The following is a 15,277-nucleotide window of genomic DNA, read 5'->3' as shown; positions in this document are numbered from 1 at the left end:
AGAGCAATAGTAACAAAAACAGCATGGTACTGGTACCAAAACAGGTGGGTGGATCAATGGTACAGAATAGAGGACACAGTAACCAATCCACAAAACTACAACTATCTTATATTTGATAAAGGGGCTAAAAGCATGCAATGGAGGAAGGATAGCATCTTCAACAAATGGTGCTGGCAAAACTGGAAATCCATTTGCATCAAAATGAATCTGAATCCCTATCTCTCGCCATGCACAAAAGTTAACTCAAAATGGATCAAGGAGCTTGATATTAAATCAGAGACATGGCATCTGATAGAAGAAAAAGTTGGTTATGATCTACATACTGTGGGATCAGGCTCCAAATTCCTCAATAGGACACCCATAGCGCAAGAGTTAACAAGTAGAATCAACAAATGGGACTTACTCAAACTAAAAAGTTTTTTTCTCAGCAAAAGAAACAATAAGAGAGATAAACAGGGAGCCTACATCCTGGGAACAAATCTTTACTCCACACACTTCAGATAGAGCCCTAATAACCAGAATATATAAAGAACTCAAAAAATTAGACAATAAGATAACAAATAACCCAATCAATAAATGGGCAAAGGACCTGAACAGACACTTCTCAGAGGAGGACATACAATCAATCAATAAGTACATGAAAAAATGCTCACCATCGATAGCAGTCAGAGAAATGCAAATCAAAACTACCCTAAGATACCATCTCACTCCAGTAAGATTGGCAGCCATTAGGAAGTCAAACAACAATAAGTGCTGGAGAGGATGCGGGGAAAAGGGCACTCTTGTTCATTGCTGGTGGGACTGCAAACTGGTGCAGCCAATTTGGAAAGCAGTATGGAGATTTCTTGGAAAGCTGGGAATGGAACCACCATTTGACCCAGCTATCCCCCTTCTCGGTCTATTCCCTAAAGACCTAATAAGAGCATGCTACAGGGACACTGCTACATCGATGTTCATAGCAGCACAATTCACGATAGCAAGATTGTGGAATCAGCCTAGATGCCCTTCAATAGATGAATGGATAAAAAAAAATGTGGCATTTATACACAATGGAGTATTACTCTGCACTAAAAAATGACAAAATCATAGAATTTGGAGGGAAATGGATGGCATTAGAGCAGATTATGCTAAGTGAAGCTAGTCAATCTTTAAAAAACAAATACCAAATGACTCCTTTGATATAAGGGGAGGAAACAAGGACAGGGTAGGGACGAAGAGCTTGAGAAGAAGATTTACATTAACAGGGTTGAGAGGTGGGAGGGAAAGGAAGTGAGAAGGGAAATCGCATGGAAATGGAAGGCGATCCTCAGGGTTATACAAAATGACATATAAGAGGAAAGGAGGGGTAAGACAAGACAATACAAATGGAAGAAATGATTTACAGTAGAAGGGGTAGAGAGAGAAAAGGGGAGGGGAGGGGAGGGGAGGGGGGATAGTAGAGAATAGGACAGACAGCAGAATACATCAGATACTGGAAAGGCATTATGTCAATAAATGGAAGGGTAACTGATGTGATACAGCAATCTGTATACGGGGTAAAATTGGGAGTTCATAACCCACTTGAGTCAAACTGGGAAATATGATGTATTAAGAACTATGTAACGTTTTGAACGACCAACAATAAAAAAAAAAAGAAAAAGGTAAAACTACCTTTATTTGAAGATAATATAATTGTACATCTAGAAAACTCAAAATAATGTAAAAGTGACTACAAACAAGGTAATTTAGTAAACTTGCAGAATATAAAATTAAATTGAGAAAACCTTTACATATACAATAACCAGTTGAAAATATAAGAAAGGACTATTTATAAGCAACAACAAAAATATCAAGGCATAAATTTAACAAGAAGCATATAACATATATCATTGAGGAGAGAGGAAAAAACCCACATCTGTAAAAATAACAAACTTAAACTAGAAACATATCCCATCTTCTGGGATAGGAAAAGTAGATCTTTTATCTCAATTCTCCTTAATTTACTTTATAAATTCAAGCCTGATTCCAATAACAAGACCAACGGGCATTTGAGTTTTTTTTTTTAATCTGGAGTTGGATACCTACATTTTTAAGTTTTTATAGAGAATAACAAATGGGAAAACTCTGAAAAAGAACCAAGTCGAAAATGTAGCTCTCTTTGATATTAAAAAATAATTATAAAGGCTCCATAATGAAAACAGTATGGCAGGTAGTGCATGAATTAACTGATGGGAAAATGGTAAACAGAACATCCACGAAGAGACCCACAGGAATGTAAAACTATAGTATATAATAAAATCAGGGTTTTAAATCAGTGATGAAAAGATGAACTTTTAAAAAAATTATGTATTTATTCATTTTTAAAAGATAAATTTTTGCAAAAATTCTCAATAAAATTCTGGCAAACTGAATATAAAGACATATCAAAAGATAGTGCACCACAATCAAGTAGGTTTATCCCAGGAATGCAAGGTTGGTTCCACATACGGAAATCAATAAATGTAATTCATCACATCAATAGACTTAAAGATAAGAACCATATGATCATCTCAATAGATGAAGAAAAAGCATTAAACAAAATATAGCATCCCTTTATGTTTGAAAAACTAGGGATAACAGGAACATACCTCAACGTTGTAAAGGCTTTCTATGCTAAGCACCAGACCAACATCATTCTAAATGGAGAAAAATTGAAAGCATTCCCTCTAAAAACTGGAACAAGACAGGGATGCCCTCTTTCATTACTTCTATTTAACATAGTTCTTGAAACACTGGCCAGAGCAATTAGATGAAAGAAATTAAAGGGATACAGATAGGAAAAGAAGAATTCAAATTAGCACTATTTGCTGATGATATAATTCTATACCTAGAAGACCCAAAATGTTCCACCAGAAAACTTCTAGAATTCAGCAAACTAGCAAGATACAAAAATCAACACCTATAAATCAAAGGCATTTCTGTATATCAGTGACAAATACTCTGAAAGGGAGATGAGGAAAACTACCCCATTTACAATAGCCTCAATAAACAAACAAACAAACAAAAAACACAAAACAACTTGGGAATCAACTGAACAAAAGAGGTGAAAGACCTCTATAATGAAAACTACAGAATGCTAAAGAAAGAAATTAAGACCTTAGAAGGTGGAAAGATCTCCCTTGTTCTTGGATAGGCAGAATTAATATTGTCAAAATGATCATACTACCAAAAGCATTATACAGATTTAATGCAATTCCAATCAAAATCCCAATGACATTCTTTATAGAAATAGAAAAGAAATCAGTCATGAAATTCATCTGGAAAGATAAGAGACCCAGAATAGCTAAAGCAATCCTTAGCAAGAACAGTGAAGCAGGTGGCTTCACTGTACCAGACCTTGAACCATACTACAGAGCAACAGTAACAAAAACAGCATGGTATTGGCACCAAAATAGACTGGTAGACCAATGGTACAGAATAGAGGACAAAGAGACTAACCCACATAATTACAATTATCTTCTATTAGACAAAGGCACCAAAAACATACATTGGGGAAAAGATAGCCTCTTCAACAAATGATGCTGGGAAAACTGGAGATTCATATGCAACAAAATGAAGTTAAACCCCTATCTCTCACCATGCACAAAACTAAATTCAAAGTGAATCAAGAACCTAAGAATTAAACCAGAGACCCTGTGTCTAACAGAAGAAAAAGTAGGCCCAAATTTCCAACATATTGGATTAGGCCCCTACTTCATTAATAAAACTCCTATAGTGTAAGAATTAAAATCAAGAATTAGTAAAAGGATGGATTCAAACTAAAAAGCTTTTTCTCAGCTCAAGAAACAATCAGTGAGGTGAATAGAGAACCTACAACTTGGGAGTAAATCTTTACCACTTGTATATCAGATAAAGCACTAATCTCTAGGGCATATAAAGAACTCAAAAAGCTAAACTCAAAAAAACCCAAATAACCCAATTAATAAAAGGGCCAAGGAACTGAACGGACACTTCTCAGATGACGATATACAATCAATCAACAAATATATGAAAAAATGTTCAACATCTCTAGCAATTAGAGAAATGCAAATCAAAACTACTCTAAGATTTCATCTCGATCCAGTCAGAATGGCAGCTATTTAGAATACAAACAACAATAAGTGTTGGTGAGGATGTGGGGAAAAGGTACCCTCATACACTGCTGGTGGAACTGCAAATTGGTGCAGCCAATATAGAAAGCAGTATGGAGATTCCTTGGAAATCTGGGAATGGAACCTCCTTTTGAGCCAGCTATCCCACTCCTTGGTATATACCCAAAGAACTTAAAAACAGCGTACTACAAGGACACAGCCACATCAATGTTTATTGCAGCACAATTCACAGTAGCTAAACTGTGGAACCAACCTAGATGCCCTTCAATAGATGAATGGATTTAAAAAATGTGGCATATATACACAATGGAATTTTACTCAGCAATAAAAGTGAATAAAATCATGGCATTTGCAGGTAAATGGATGGAGTTAGAGAATATAATGCTAAGTGAAGTTAGCCAATCCCCCCCAAAACAAAATGCCAAATGTTTTCTCTGATATAAGGAGGCTGATTCATAGTGGGGTTGGGAGGGAGAGCATGAGAGGATTAGACGAACTCTAAATAGGGCAAAGGGGTGGGAGGGGAAAGGAGGGGGCAGGGGGTAAAAAGATGGTGAAATGAGATGGACATCATTACCCTAAGTACAGGTATGAAGACACAAATGATGTGAATATACTTTGTGTACAATCAGAGATATGAAAAATTGTGTTTTATGTGTATAAGATGAATTGTAATGTATTCTGCTGTCATATATAACAAATTAGAATTAAAATTTTTTAAATTTTAAAAAATTAAAAAAAAATCATTCAAGCTGGCAGTAGATGCCCATAGACAGAATCATAAGAAATGTTCTTCTTTGTCTTATTAAAAGATTAAATTTCACAGTAAGTGGCATCTGACACCAAATATTGGTTGAACTAGTACTAATCACTAGTAGAAAGCAGAATGGTACACAACTTTGGAAGATAGTTTTGTTAGTTTTGCAGTTTCTTAGAAAACTTCATATTCTTTTCATGCAACACAACAATTACATTCCTTGGTATTACACTCAAATGAGCGGAAAACTTGAGTCCACACAAACTGCACATGGATGTTTATAGTCTCTTAATTACTATTGCCTAATTTTGGAAGCAACCCAGATGTCCTTCAGCTGGTAAATGGAGAAACTGTGGTACATCTAGATAATAGAACATTATTCAGCACAGAAAAATAAGCTATTGAGCCACATAAAGATATGAAGGAGATGACTGAAAGAATGAAATCTGAAAAGCTACAGACTATATAATTCTAACCATATGACATTCTGGAAATGGCAAAACTGTGAAGACAATTAGTGGTTGTCAAAAGAAGGTGGAATGAATAAGCAGAACATGAAGAATTCTTAGGGCATTGGAATTATTCTGTATAATATTATCAGAGTGAACAGATTCCAATATACATCTTTCTAAACTTACAGAATGGACAGCACCAAGCGTGAACTCTAAGCACAGACTTTGGATGACAATGGTGTGTCAATGTAGTTCATAATTTATAATAAATGTGCCACTTTGGTGGGGGACAGTGATAGTAGAGGAGCCTGTGCATGAGTGGGAGACAGTGGGTAGAGGGGAACTCTCTGTACCCTCTGCTCAATTTTGCCCTAAAAAAATAAAGTCTTTTCAAAAAGGGAACGAAATAAGTGGTGTTTGGAACACCTGGACACCATATGGTAAAAGATCAAGTTGGAGCTCTTCCTTACAATAAATACTAGGGTAAATTCTAAATGGCTTAGAGATCTAAAATGTAAAAGATTAAGCCATAGACGATTAGAAGAAATTATGGGTAGTTTCTTTTTAATCCCATTCAAAATCCCAAAGCAGTAGAAGGAAAGATTGATTTAACTACATAAAAATAAAACCTTTTGCATAATAAAAAGCACATAAGCAAACTTCAAAGACAAAAAGACAAACAGAAAAATATTTGCAAGTTATAGACAAAAAGGACAAATAACCCTAATATTTAAAGAACTGCCTTCTGTGTGAATTGTGTTTTAGAAAAACCAAACAGTCCACAAGGGAAACCTCTTATAGAATTCTAGCTAATATGAATGAATGACAGAATCTGAAAATTACCATTTTCAATCCCTACTTAAATAGTCAAATTAGCCCACAGTTGTCAACGGGTATCCATTAGCTGATATGGCGATGAAAAGCTGTGTAATGGAAGGACCAGGCTGATATATCAGAAACCAGTCAAGCTGAATAGGCAACTAGACATTTCGGGATGTGGTGGACCATAGGGTGGTGCTGGGGGAGCAGGGCAGCCTGGAGGGAAGGAATTCCATCACTGGCATTATTGAGAATTGACAGCGAGTGGGAATAACAAAAAGTGGCTTTTAGTTGGAGTAATTATTTTCAAATTCTTTACAAATAACACACCTCCTACCACTCACACCTGGGAGTGCCACTTCCATCATTCCCACCCTCTGCTATGTCACTCATCACCTCTCTTCTGATGTGATGCAACAAGAAGTATTTATAAAGTATTCTTGCCTAAAAACCCAAACGAATGAGGAAAATATTTTCAAGGCATACACATGATAAGGGTCATTCAATAACCCTACGGGCACTGGGCTGGGGTTGTGGCTCAGTGGTAGAGTGCTTGCCTAGCATATGTGAGGCACTGGGTTCGATCCTCAGCACCACATTAAAATAAAGGTGTTATGTCCATCTACAACGAAAAAAATTTTAAATGAGTTCTGTGTCTGAAATTATTGACAAAATGATCAGAAAGCACATGAAAAGATGTGCACCATCCTGAGCCATCAAAGAAATGAAAATCAAAAGCAAATGAGATACCACTTCATATCCACTAGGATGGGGACAATGAAAAGGACAGTAAGAAATGTTCGGAATTAGAGAAATTAGGGCCTTTTTACATTGCTAGTGTGAATAGCAAATGGGCAGCTACTTTAAAAAAAACATTGTCAGTTCCTCAAAATGTTAAAAATAAATAAAAAATTGACCTAGCAATTCAACTCCTAGATATACACACACACACACACACACATGCATACTCTAGAGAAATGAAACATTCCCTCAAAACCCTGCACCCAAATGTTCATAGCAATATTATTCATAATGGTCAAAAAAGTGGAAACAATCCAAATATCCATTAACTAATGAATAAATAAAATCTGATATATATATATATATAAATTATTATTCAGCAATAACAAATAAAAGTATTGAACTTCTATGACATGGCTGAATCTTCAAAAATTATGTTCAATGAAAGAAGTCAACCATAAAGAATCTTATACTATATAATTCCATTTATATAAAATGTCCAGAAAGGGCAAATTCATAGAGACAGAATGCAAATTAGTGCTAACATGTAAGGAGTTTCTTTTCTGGAATTAGCAGTAATGATTGCACAACTCTGTAAATGTGCAAAAAAGTCACTAAACTGTGAAATTTAAGTGGGAAATTTATTTGAACTATTTACTAATAAATCTGATGTTTTTTAAAAAAATCAAATGTGAATTTAATCAAGTCTATGAAACTGTTATTTATAGGAAATGCAGGGGAATGACTGAAAGAATCTCCTGAAGAGTTAGTCAAGTCCAAAATGTGAAACGTGCTACAGGTCAAACAACCCAGTTCCTCAGTACAAATAGGACAGGGAAAAAAGATGGATGTGGAGTGCTATAGAGTAAAAGAGAAGCTATACAACCACCAAATGTAACACCAGAGCCTGGTTTAGATGCTTATTCCAACAAACCAATTCTCACCTTTGAAGCAATCAGAAATGTCTGATTATGAATTGGGGAATAGATGAAAGAAATAAATGACTGCGGCTGTAGTTAGTTGTGATAATGGCATGGTAATTTGTAAAAATGTACCTTTTTTTGGTCAGAAATGCCTAGGGAAATATGTAGAGTCCAAATGACATGATACTTTAAATTAAAATATTCTTGGGGGGGAAAAAAGAAAAGAAAAACTAACGAGGGAGAGATGAGCACAATTTGCAGGACGCTGATAATTATTGCAGTTGGGAAATGAACATAAGGGGATTCTTTATTATTATTTCCATTTTGTATAACTTTGGAAATTTCCATAATAAAAAGCTGGAAGAAAAAAAATCAGCATTTTCTGACCCATTATGGCTACAAGGATGTGAGCCCTACAGTGAAAGGTGGGGAGAAGAGATGGATGTATCTGGGGGCTCTCTCCCTTTCTCTCTTTCAGAGTTAAAACTTGAGATGGAAACTAGAGCCATTATACAACACCAGATGTATCAGGAATAATTAGGACATAGAGAAAAAAGATTTAGATAAAAGAGGAAAAAGTGCTTAAGAGGAGCAATGCACCAGATAACCTAAAGACTTTAAACATCCAAAGATTTCTTGATTGGCAGAAAATCCCCACAGACTCTAAATCATTAACACATATTTTGGAAAGAAGCTAGGGAGACCCCAAATGAAAACTAAAAGCAAATATGACAAATTACATTTCCTACAGGAAAAAAAATAAACCAAAATTTTGTTTGCTTGTGTCTATACAATGGTGAACATTCAGAAAAATCTTTGAGGGAAACTTTTTAGTTTTACGTAATTTCTCATTGTCATAGAAACACCAATGTTGTTTTGGTTGTGACTAAAGTTCTAAACTGGCAAATGATAGCACATAAATGTTTAGCAAATGTCAACATCTAAATAAAGAACACTGATTGGGTACCTGTTATTTTCCCTTCAGATGCTTATTAGATTTGCAGAGAAGTGGCTTATGATTGTATAAGAAAAAATGCAGTTTCAGTCCCAAACTTAGAACTATGTAGACATGTAAACTTAAGAATGTAGAACACTGTTATTGCTGCCCTGCTACCAGACAATTCCTCATGCCTGAGTCATAAGTAACCACCATGCTGGGCTACATACATCCTCTCAGCAAGCACAGGACAGAGGGGAAGGAATGAACCTCTTCTGGTAGTCAAGGCCATGCTGGGTAGCTTGGGTTCCACATCTTCCATTTATAACCCTTTCATTGGCATAGAGAGTGCTGTGCAAGATTCTTTTCCATGAAGGCTGTCCACAATGGGAAGACTGAAGGAATGTTTGATTTATACCCCATCCAAAACAGATATTAAGTGATTTAGAAAATAAAATAACCATGTAACATAGAAGATAGCGAGATGACATACTAGTATGTGAAAAAAGCCAATTACAGAGCCCACATATGAATAAATCTGAATTCTAGAAGAATATATATTAAGAATACATGCTAAAATGGCTGTGGGTGTAGCTCAGTGGCTCAGTGGTGGGGGGCTTGCCTAGTACTTGTGAGGCACTGGGTTTGATCTTCATGACCACATAAAAGCAAATAAGATAAATGTCCATCTACAACTAAAAAAAAATTGAGAAAAAATACATGCTAAGATGTTGACCATGGCTATCTATGTATGGGTATTATGGACAATTCTCATTTTCTTTTTGGTGACTTTCTGTGCTTTCTCAGTTTTCTCTAATTATTATGTTTTATTTTGAAAACAGAGAACATGTTATTTTTAAGAAGAGATGTACATTTTTTAAATGCACGTTTTAAATCTGTTTTGGAGATAAGTCAGACATTCAGTCTTCTCTTCATGGAAAGACAGAAAACAAAATCACACACAGCACTGAGCATCCATGCAAATGAAAGGGTTCTGAATGGAAGGTGTGTGCTTCTAACAGGCATTTTTAAAGTGCTGATAAACTATGCAGGAGGCTCTACCATATCCATTAAATGTATGTAAGGTCAGGCAGGCACCTATAAATAGATTAAACCAATGAAGCGAATATAGAAAAGGCTTACTCTGAAGTTCTGCTGATCAGAGGGGAAAAAAAATTGAGATGTCCTAAATTTAATTATAAGAGCTGGGAGGATGGAGAGGAGGAGGACAGATGGGAGAGATGAACTGGCTAACAGCTAAGGGACCAAAACAACAAAGACAATTTTGCATTCTCTAATATAAGTTAAAACATTACCTTGAATCCCATCATGAGCCTCTAGGTGCCACTGCAACAATGGCTTTTCCTTATGTCCTATCCTATCCCAAAGCCTTTCCTGCTTGCTGTCATCCACACCTCCCACCTCATCGAGAGCCAACAGAGGTTCAATGTAAGCAACTTGTGCTTTCCTTTCCCAAATTTTTATTATAAAAATGTTCTTAGAAAAATGTTCACTGGACTTAGAACTTATCTGTTAGTCTTGTTCGAGGACCTGGTCCTGTGTCTGGTTAGCATCTGTACTAGCTCTGTAAGCACTTCTATTTCAGGGATCCCTCAATGGGAAGAGTTCTGGTGTAGCACTACTGTCTGTGGGCCCACATTCTGTCCCTAAGCTTTCTTATACCAACACCACTGGAGATGAACATTCGAAGTATTCTTGTTTAGCAAAGACACAGAGCTAATGTTCAAAGAGATTGGGTCAATCTCATGGACATCTCAAGATCTCTATGCACCAATTCTGAATTTCTCTGAGCTGATCACGAGTAGATTCATATGAACATTTTCACCAACATGGGGTTACTTATAAAAGGGCAGCACTGTGCAGTGGGCACACAGTAGCCCTGGGCCCCAGCAGCACTGCCTGCAGTACCATCTCAGCCACAGATGGCTCACATCCTGGGTGGTGGCACTTCTGTAGAACAAGGTCATGCTGGAACAATATAGCCTGCCAGAAGCAGGTTTGTAGTGAAGCCTGGCTGGAGGTAAGGCTGGCAGTGACCAAGACACAGATGTGCAAAAAAGGGGTGTCAGAGTCAGCCTTTCTCTAAGTATAAATTAGGCCCTCTAGAAGCTAAGAGGACTCCCAAAGTCAGGAAGGGACCATTTCACAACAGCATTACTTCTGTCACTTCTTTAAAGCTTATAGAAATGATATTCTACCCAAGTATATGATATATGCTTTCTTTTTAAAAAATTTTCTATCTAGTTCGGCATACCAAGTTAATGCCATAAATAGAATTTTTACTTATTTCTCTGGTTGGTTATTTACATACTTATTTAGATATTATTGTTAATATTACACGAATAGGTGTTTGTGTACATGATTTATTAATTATTTTGCAATCTAGCGCTCTTACAGAATTTTAGCAATCCTTGACATTTCTCCTGGGAAAGAGCACTGGCTAATGCCATAATTATAAGAATGTTCTCTGAGGGCAATGCTGCAGGTTTCCTGTTTTTGGAATGGGTCATAAGGCTTGGGAACAACTCCAAATATAAATTCTGTTATTAACATAACAATGTTAAGTCTCTGTATGTTAATGACATAGACATGATACTTCACACCAAGCATATGATGATGCTTTCTAATGTTAAGAAATGTTTCTTCTATTTCTGGGCCGGGGTTATAGCTCAATGGTAGATTGCTTGTGAGGTGCTGGGTTCTATCCTCAGCATCACATAAAGATAAAGGTATTGTATCCATCCAACTACAACTAAAAAACTATATTTAAAAAAAGAAATATTTATTTCTTCTATTTCTATTAATGTGTCTGGCATATAACTGATGAGCCACTCACAGAGTGTTTTCTAGCAGGAAAAATTGCATTTGTTGCTTTTTAAATGCAGACATGTATTTTTCCTAAGATCATCTGTAAATGCAGATAGTGTGTTTCCAAGAATATTAAATTAAAATGCATCATTTGGTATTCTAAGAGGAAAAGGAAGTTCTGATTAGGAGCTGAAACTGAAATCCAGAGGGGAATGTACAACAGTGAGGGATTCTAGAAAGAAAGACACAGAAACCACTTTGGTGGGCAGATTTATGAACCACCGTTGCTGCCAAGAATTCCGCCCCGATAGCAGTCAGCAGAAAAGCTTTTTTCTCCCAAGAAGGTCAGCTGGAGTCCTCAGGGCTCCATCTGCTCAGTTTCCAGCAACCTGCAGATCTTCATTCATTAAACTGAATTGCCAAAAAAAATCCCCCCCCCATCATCTAACGTTGTCTAGGATAGTATTCATTTGAAAAGTGAATGCTGGGGTTCAAGACCATTAACTTAGAAATGCTTTTATTCTGCAAGACAGGCAGGATGTTAGTAATGGAAGGAAGGGCGTCAGGAGGTATGACTCTGTGCCTGGACAACAAGTTGTATTGCTAGGCCTCTGCTGCCAACTATTCTGACCTCTGACCAGGGCTGGGCACATGGCTGAGCTACATGAAAGTAGGGTGGAAAGTAATGTTCGGACTTCGTGCTGATTCAGCAGGGAGGGAGGCCGGGGTAAGGGAGGACAGGTGGTCTATAAACAGCAGTTGGTTTTGAAGAGTCTATTTATAAGGTGGGGAGATTAGGGAAACAATTTGCCTGCTTGGAAAGCGTGTGGCAGATGCGCACGACGGGGGCCTCCTCTCCTGCAGGCCCCAGCCTCTTGACAAATGGTGCTTCTGACTCCAGTGACATTGACAATCCTTCACAGATGCTAAGACAGAGGAAAAACAAGGGCCCAGGCACAACGCCTGAGAAAAGCTGCTTTTCTGCTGCTGGTAAAAAGCTTTGATAGAGATAACACAAAAATTACTAAAAACTGCAAGTGATAAGAGCTCTCTGGAAAGCATTTCAGAATTTTCCAGTTCCCCACAACAAACATTAACTGCTCTGCGTCAGGGTTGGCACCAGGAAACAGAGTAATGTTTTTGCTCGGGTGTTAAGCTTGCTAGGTGAATTTCATCTGAGAAGATGAAATCTTACCAGAGAATGAAAACTATCAACTGTGACTGAAGCGTGATGTCAGCGGGAGACCATTAGATCAGGGCAGCTTCTTACCTTGTGGTAGCTATCTTTTCTCCCTTTTTCCAGTCCCAAAATACAATACTGTGAAAATCGTCTAAACCAACCGACACCAGGCATTTTCCATCAGCTGTGTGAAAACAACACAAATGTCAAGTGGCTTGCTTCTTCCAGGACAAATCAAAACATTTTACATACTGTAAAGAGGAACAAAAAAATTTGACTTTAAATTCTTTAAGCTCAAATACATTCGAAATATCATATCGGAAGGGACCTTAGAGGATGAAACGCATGACCAGCAATAGTCGAACTTCCTAATGCATCATAACTGGTTATTGAAATCCATTGCTGATTCCACTTTCAATCTGAGACACAGAGCATCTATGGCAGGGCTTCTCAGGTAAGTAACAAAAACACTCGTCTGTTTAGTGACTGACAGGTTTCCTGACATTCCCTGGAAGAGACATTTGGCTTTGTCACTCTTGGTCTATTTTCAACTCTAAAAAAAATTGGCTTTGGTTTAATCCTCTAAAGCAAGAGCACTATAGAAACTAAATTTAGCTTCTAAGTTTCCTTTAAAAGATGATTTTACAATTAAAAAGCCTTAATTTCTTATTTCTCCTATTTCAAATGTAATACACTTATCACAGGACACTTGGAAAATATGGATAAAGAGAATGCTAATACCTTCCCATTTCCTAGGACCTACATTTGATATATATCTTACCACTCTTTTTCTATACATAAATGTGCTTTGAAAAAAATAAAACCAGGATCATAGCGCACCCATCATCTAATCTTTTTTCATCTATTATGTCATGAACATTTTTCCTTATTAAGTATTTCAATATTATCAATGATTTACTAGAATTTGGACAGAGGCCATTTAAAAAAATTAAAACATAGTGAATGTATAATTAAATTTGAAGTAAAAACAATTTTCTTTTTCCTTTCAAGACAGAAGAAGAGGTACAATCAATAGCCATTTATTTGTTGCCTCCCTGCAAGGCTAGATTCAAAGAAAAAGCATCTCAAGGTTAACATTCCCGCCAACCCAGCTGTGCGGTTGCTAGGAGATGAGTGATCCAGCTCGCTTTGCATCAGTTTATCAGGGTCTTGTCTCGACATACCAGCCATTAGGGTTACAAATCAAATATGTGATAAACTGCTTCTCCTGAGTCTACTGGTCCACTCATTGTTAGTTTCAACAGCAGACCTGGGGTACATTCCAAATTAGGTTTGCCAGGCAAAATAAAGGAAGCTTTGTAAAATTGGAATCTCAGATACATAATGAATAGTTTCTTAGTATAAGTATGTCCCATGCAGTATTTATATCGTATTGTATATTTACACTTATATTGCCTGGAACATGCTTATATTAAAAAACTATTTGTTGTCTGTTTGAAATTTAATTGTGCCTCCTGTATTTTTATTGGCTAAATCTGGCAACTCTATCTCAAGTGCCAACCAATGCCCACCTTTTGAGTGCCCCTATTTATGCCAGAGACCCTCCGCTAACCAAATGGAATGGGGAGCTGCTCCTCCTTGTTTGGAGGAAGGAGGAGAATAAGGGAACAGAAGAAATTGCCTTAACCAGATCCTCCCCAAACTTCAACTAAGGACTAGGCAAGGATTTAAGGGCTAGGTCAACCCTTTCAAACTCCTAGGCAAGAGTATGAGATAAAGACATTAATACTTTCCTACAGGACTAAATAGCTATCAGGTGATTACTGTAAACAACTGATCATAATAAGTGCTTATGCTTAAATGTTATCAGACTTTAAATTGGGTAAAAAACTCTTCATGCATATGGGACAAGAACTGGTAATGACTTCCCATTCCCTACCAACACTATTACTTTTTCCTTATCTCTTGGTATGGCCTGGTTATGTTTCTGTTAGTGTGCCCCTGTGTTTGGTGATTTTATTTTTGTCATTTTCTCTCCCTTTTTAGACCATAAGTTGTTTTAAGGCTCATAGTAATTGTATCATGTTTCCTTCATAATTGTCATACTGAGCTGATTTTTCAGTGACTGCTGACAGTGCTGGTGACACTAATGAGGACGATGACAAATACAGGATATGCCCGAAGGTGGTACAGAAATGTGCCACCTTATGTAGCTATAAAAACTTTATTTTAATTATTATTCCTTCCAAAAACACTGCACAAATATTCAATGTCTTTTTAAAAAATATTCATTAATTCCATATTTTAGGCTGTCTTTGTGTGCGTGTGTGTGGGGGGGTGTTACTGGGGATTGAACACAGGACCTTGTGCATGCTAGGCAGAAACTCTACCACTGAGCTATGTCTCCAGCTCTCAGGCTGTCTTTTCAAAACCATGGAGCTATATTAATATGCCCTTCATGGGATACAAGCATTTGCATATTTAAAATGACAATTTTTAAATTAATTTTAGAAATTTATATATGAGAGCAGAATGCATTACAATTCTTATTACACATATAGAGCACAAT

At 36.8% G+C, this 15,277-nt stretch overlaps 1 protein-coding gene across 2 annotated transcripts in view; it reads right to left on the bottom strand.

Annotated features, from left to right (window-relative positions):
- Eml6 (EMAP like 6) overlaps positions 1 to 15,277 on the bottom strand; it is a 258,148-nt gene that overhangs the window by 80,443 nt on the left and 162,428 nt on the right. For both annotated transcript variants that reach the window (XM_026399927.2, XM_026399928.2), the window contains exon 16: positions 12,838 to 12,931. In XM_026399927.2, the coding sequence (XP_026255712.2) occupies positions 12,838 to 12,931 (94 nt within the window). The remainder of the gene's footprint in view (positions 1 to 12,837; positions 12,932 to 15,277) is intronic.

This window comes from Urocitellus parryii, chromosome 12, assembly GCF_045843805.1.
Source record: "Urocitellus parryii isolate mUroPar1 chromosome 12, mUroPar1.hap1, whole genome shotgun sequence".
Taxonomy (NCBI): Eukaryota; Metazoa; Chordata; class Mammalia; order Rodentia; family Sciuridae; genus Urocitellus; species Urocitellus parryii.
The sequence above is the reverse complement of the archived record's forward strand: the minus strand, read 5'-3'. Positions and strand labels throughout refer to the sequence as shown.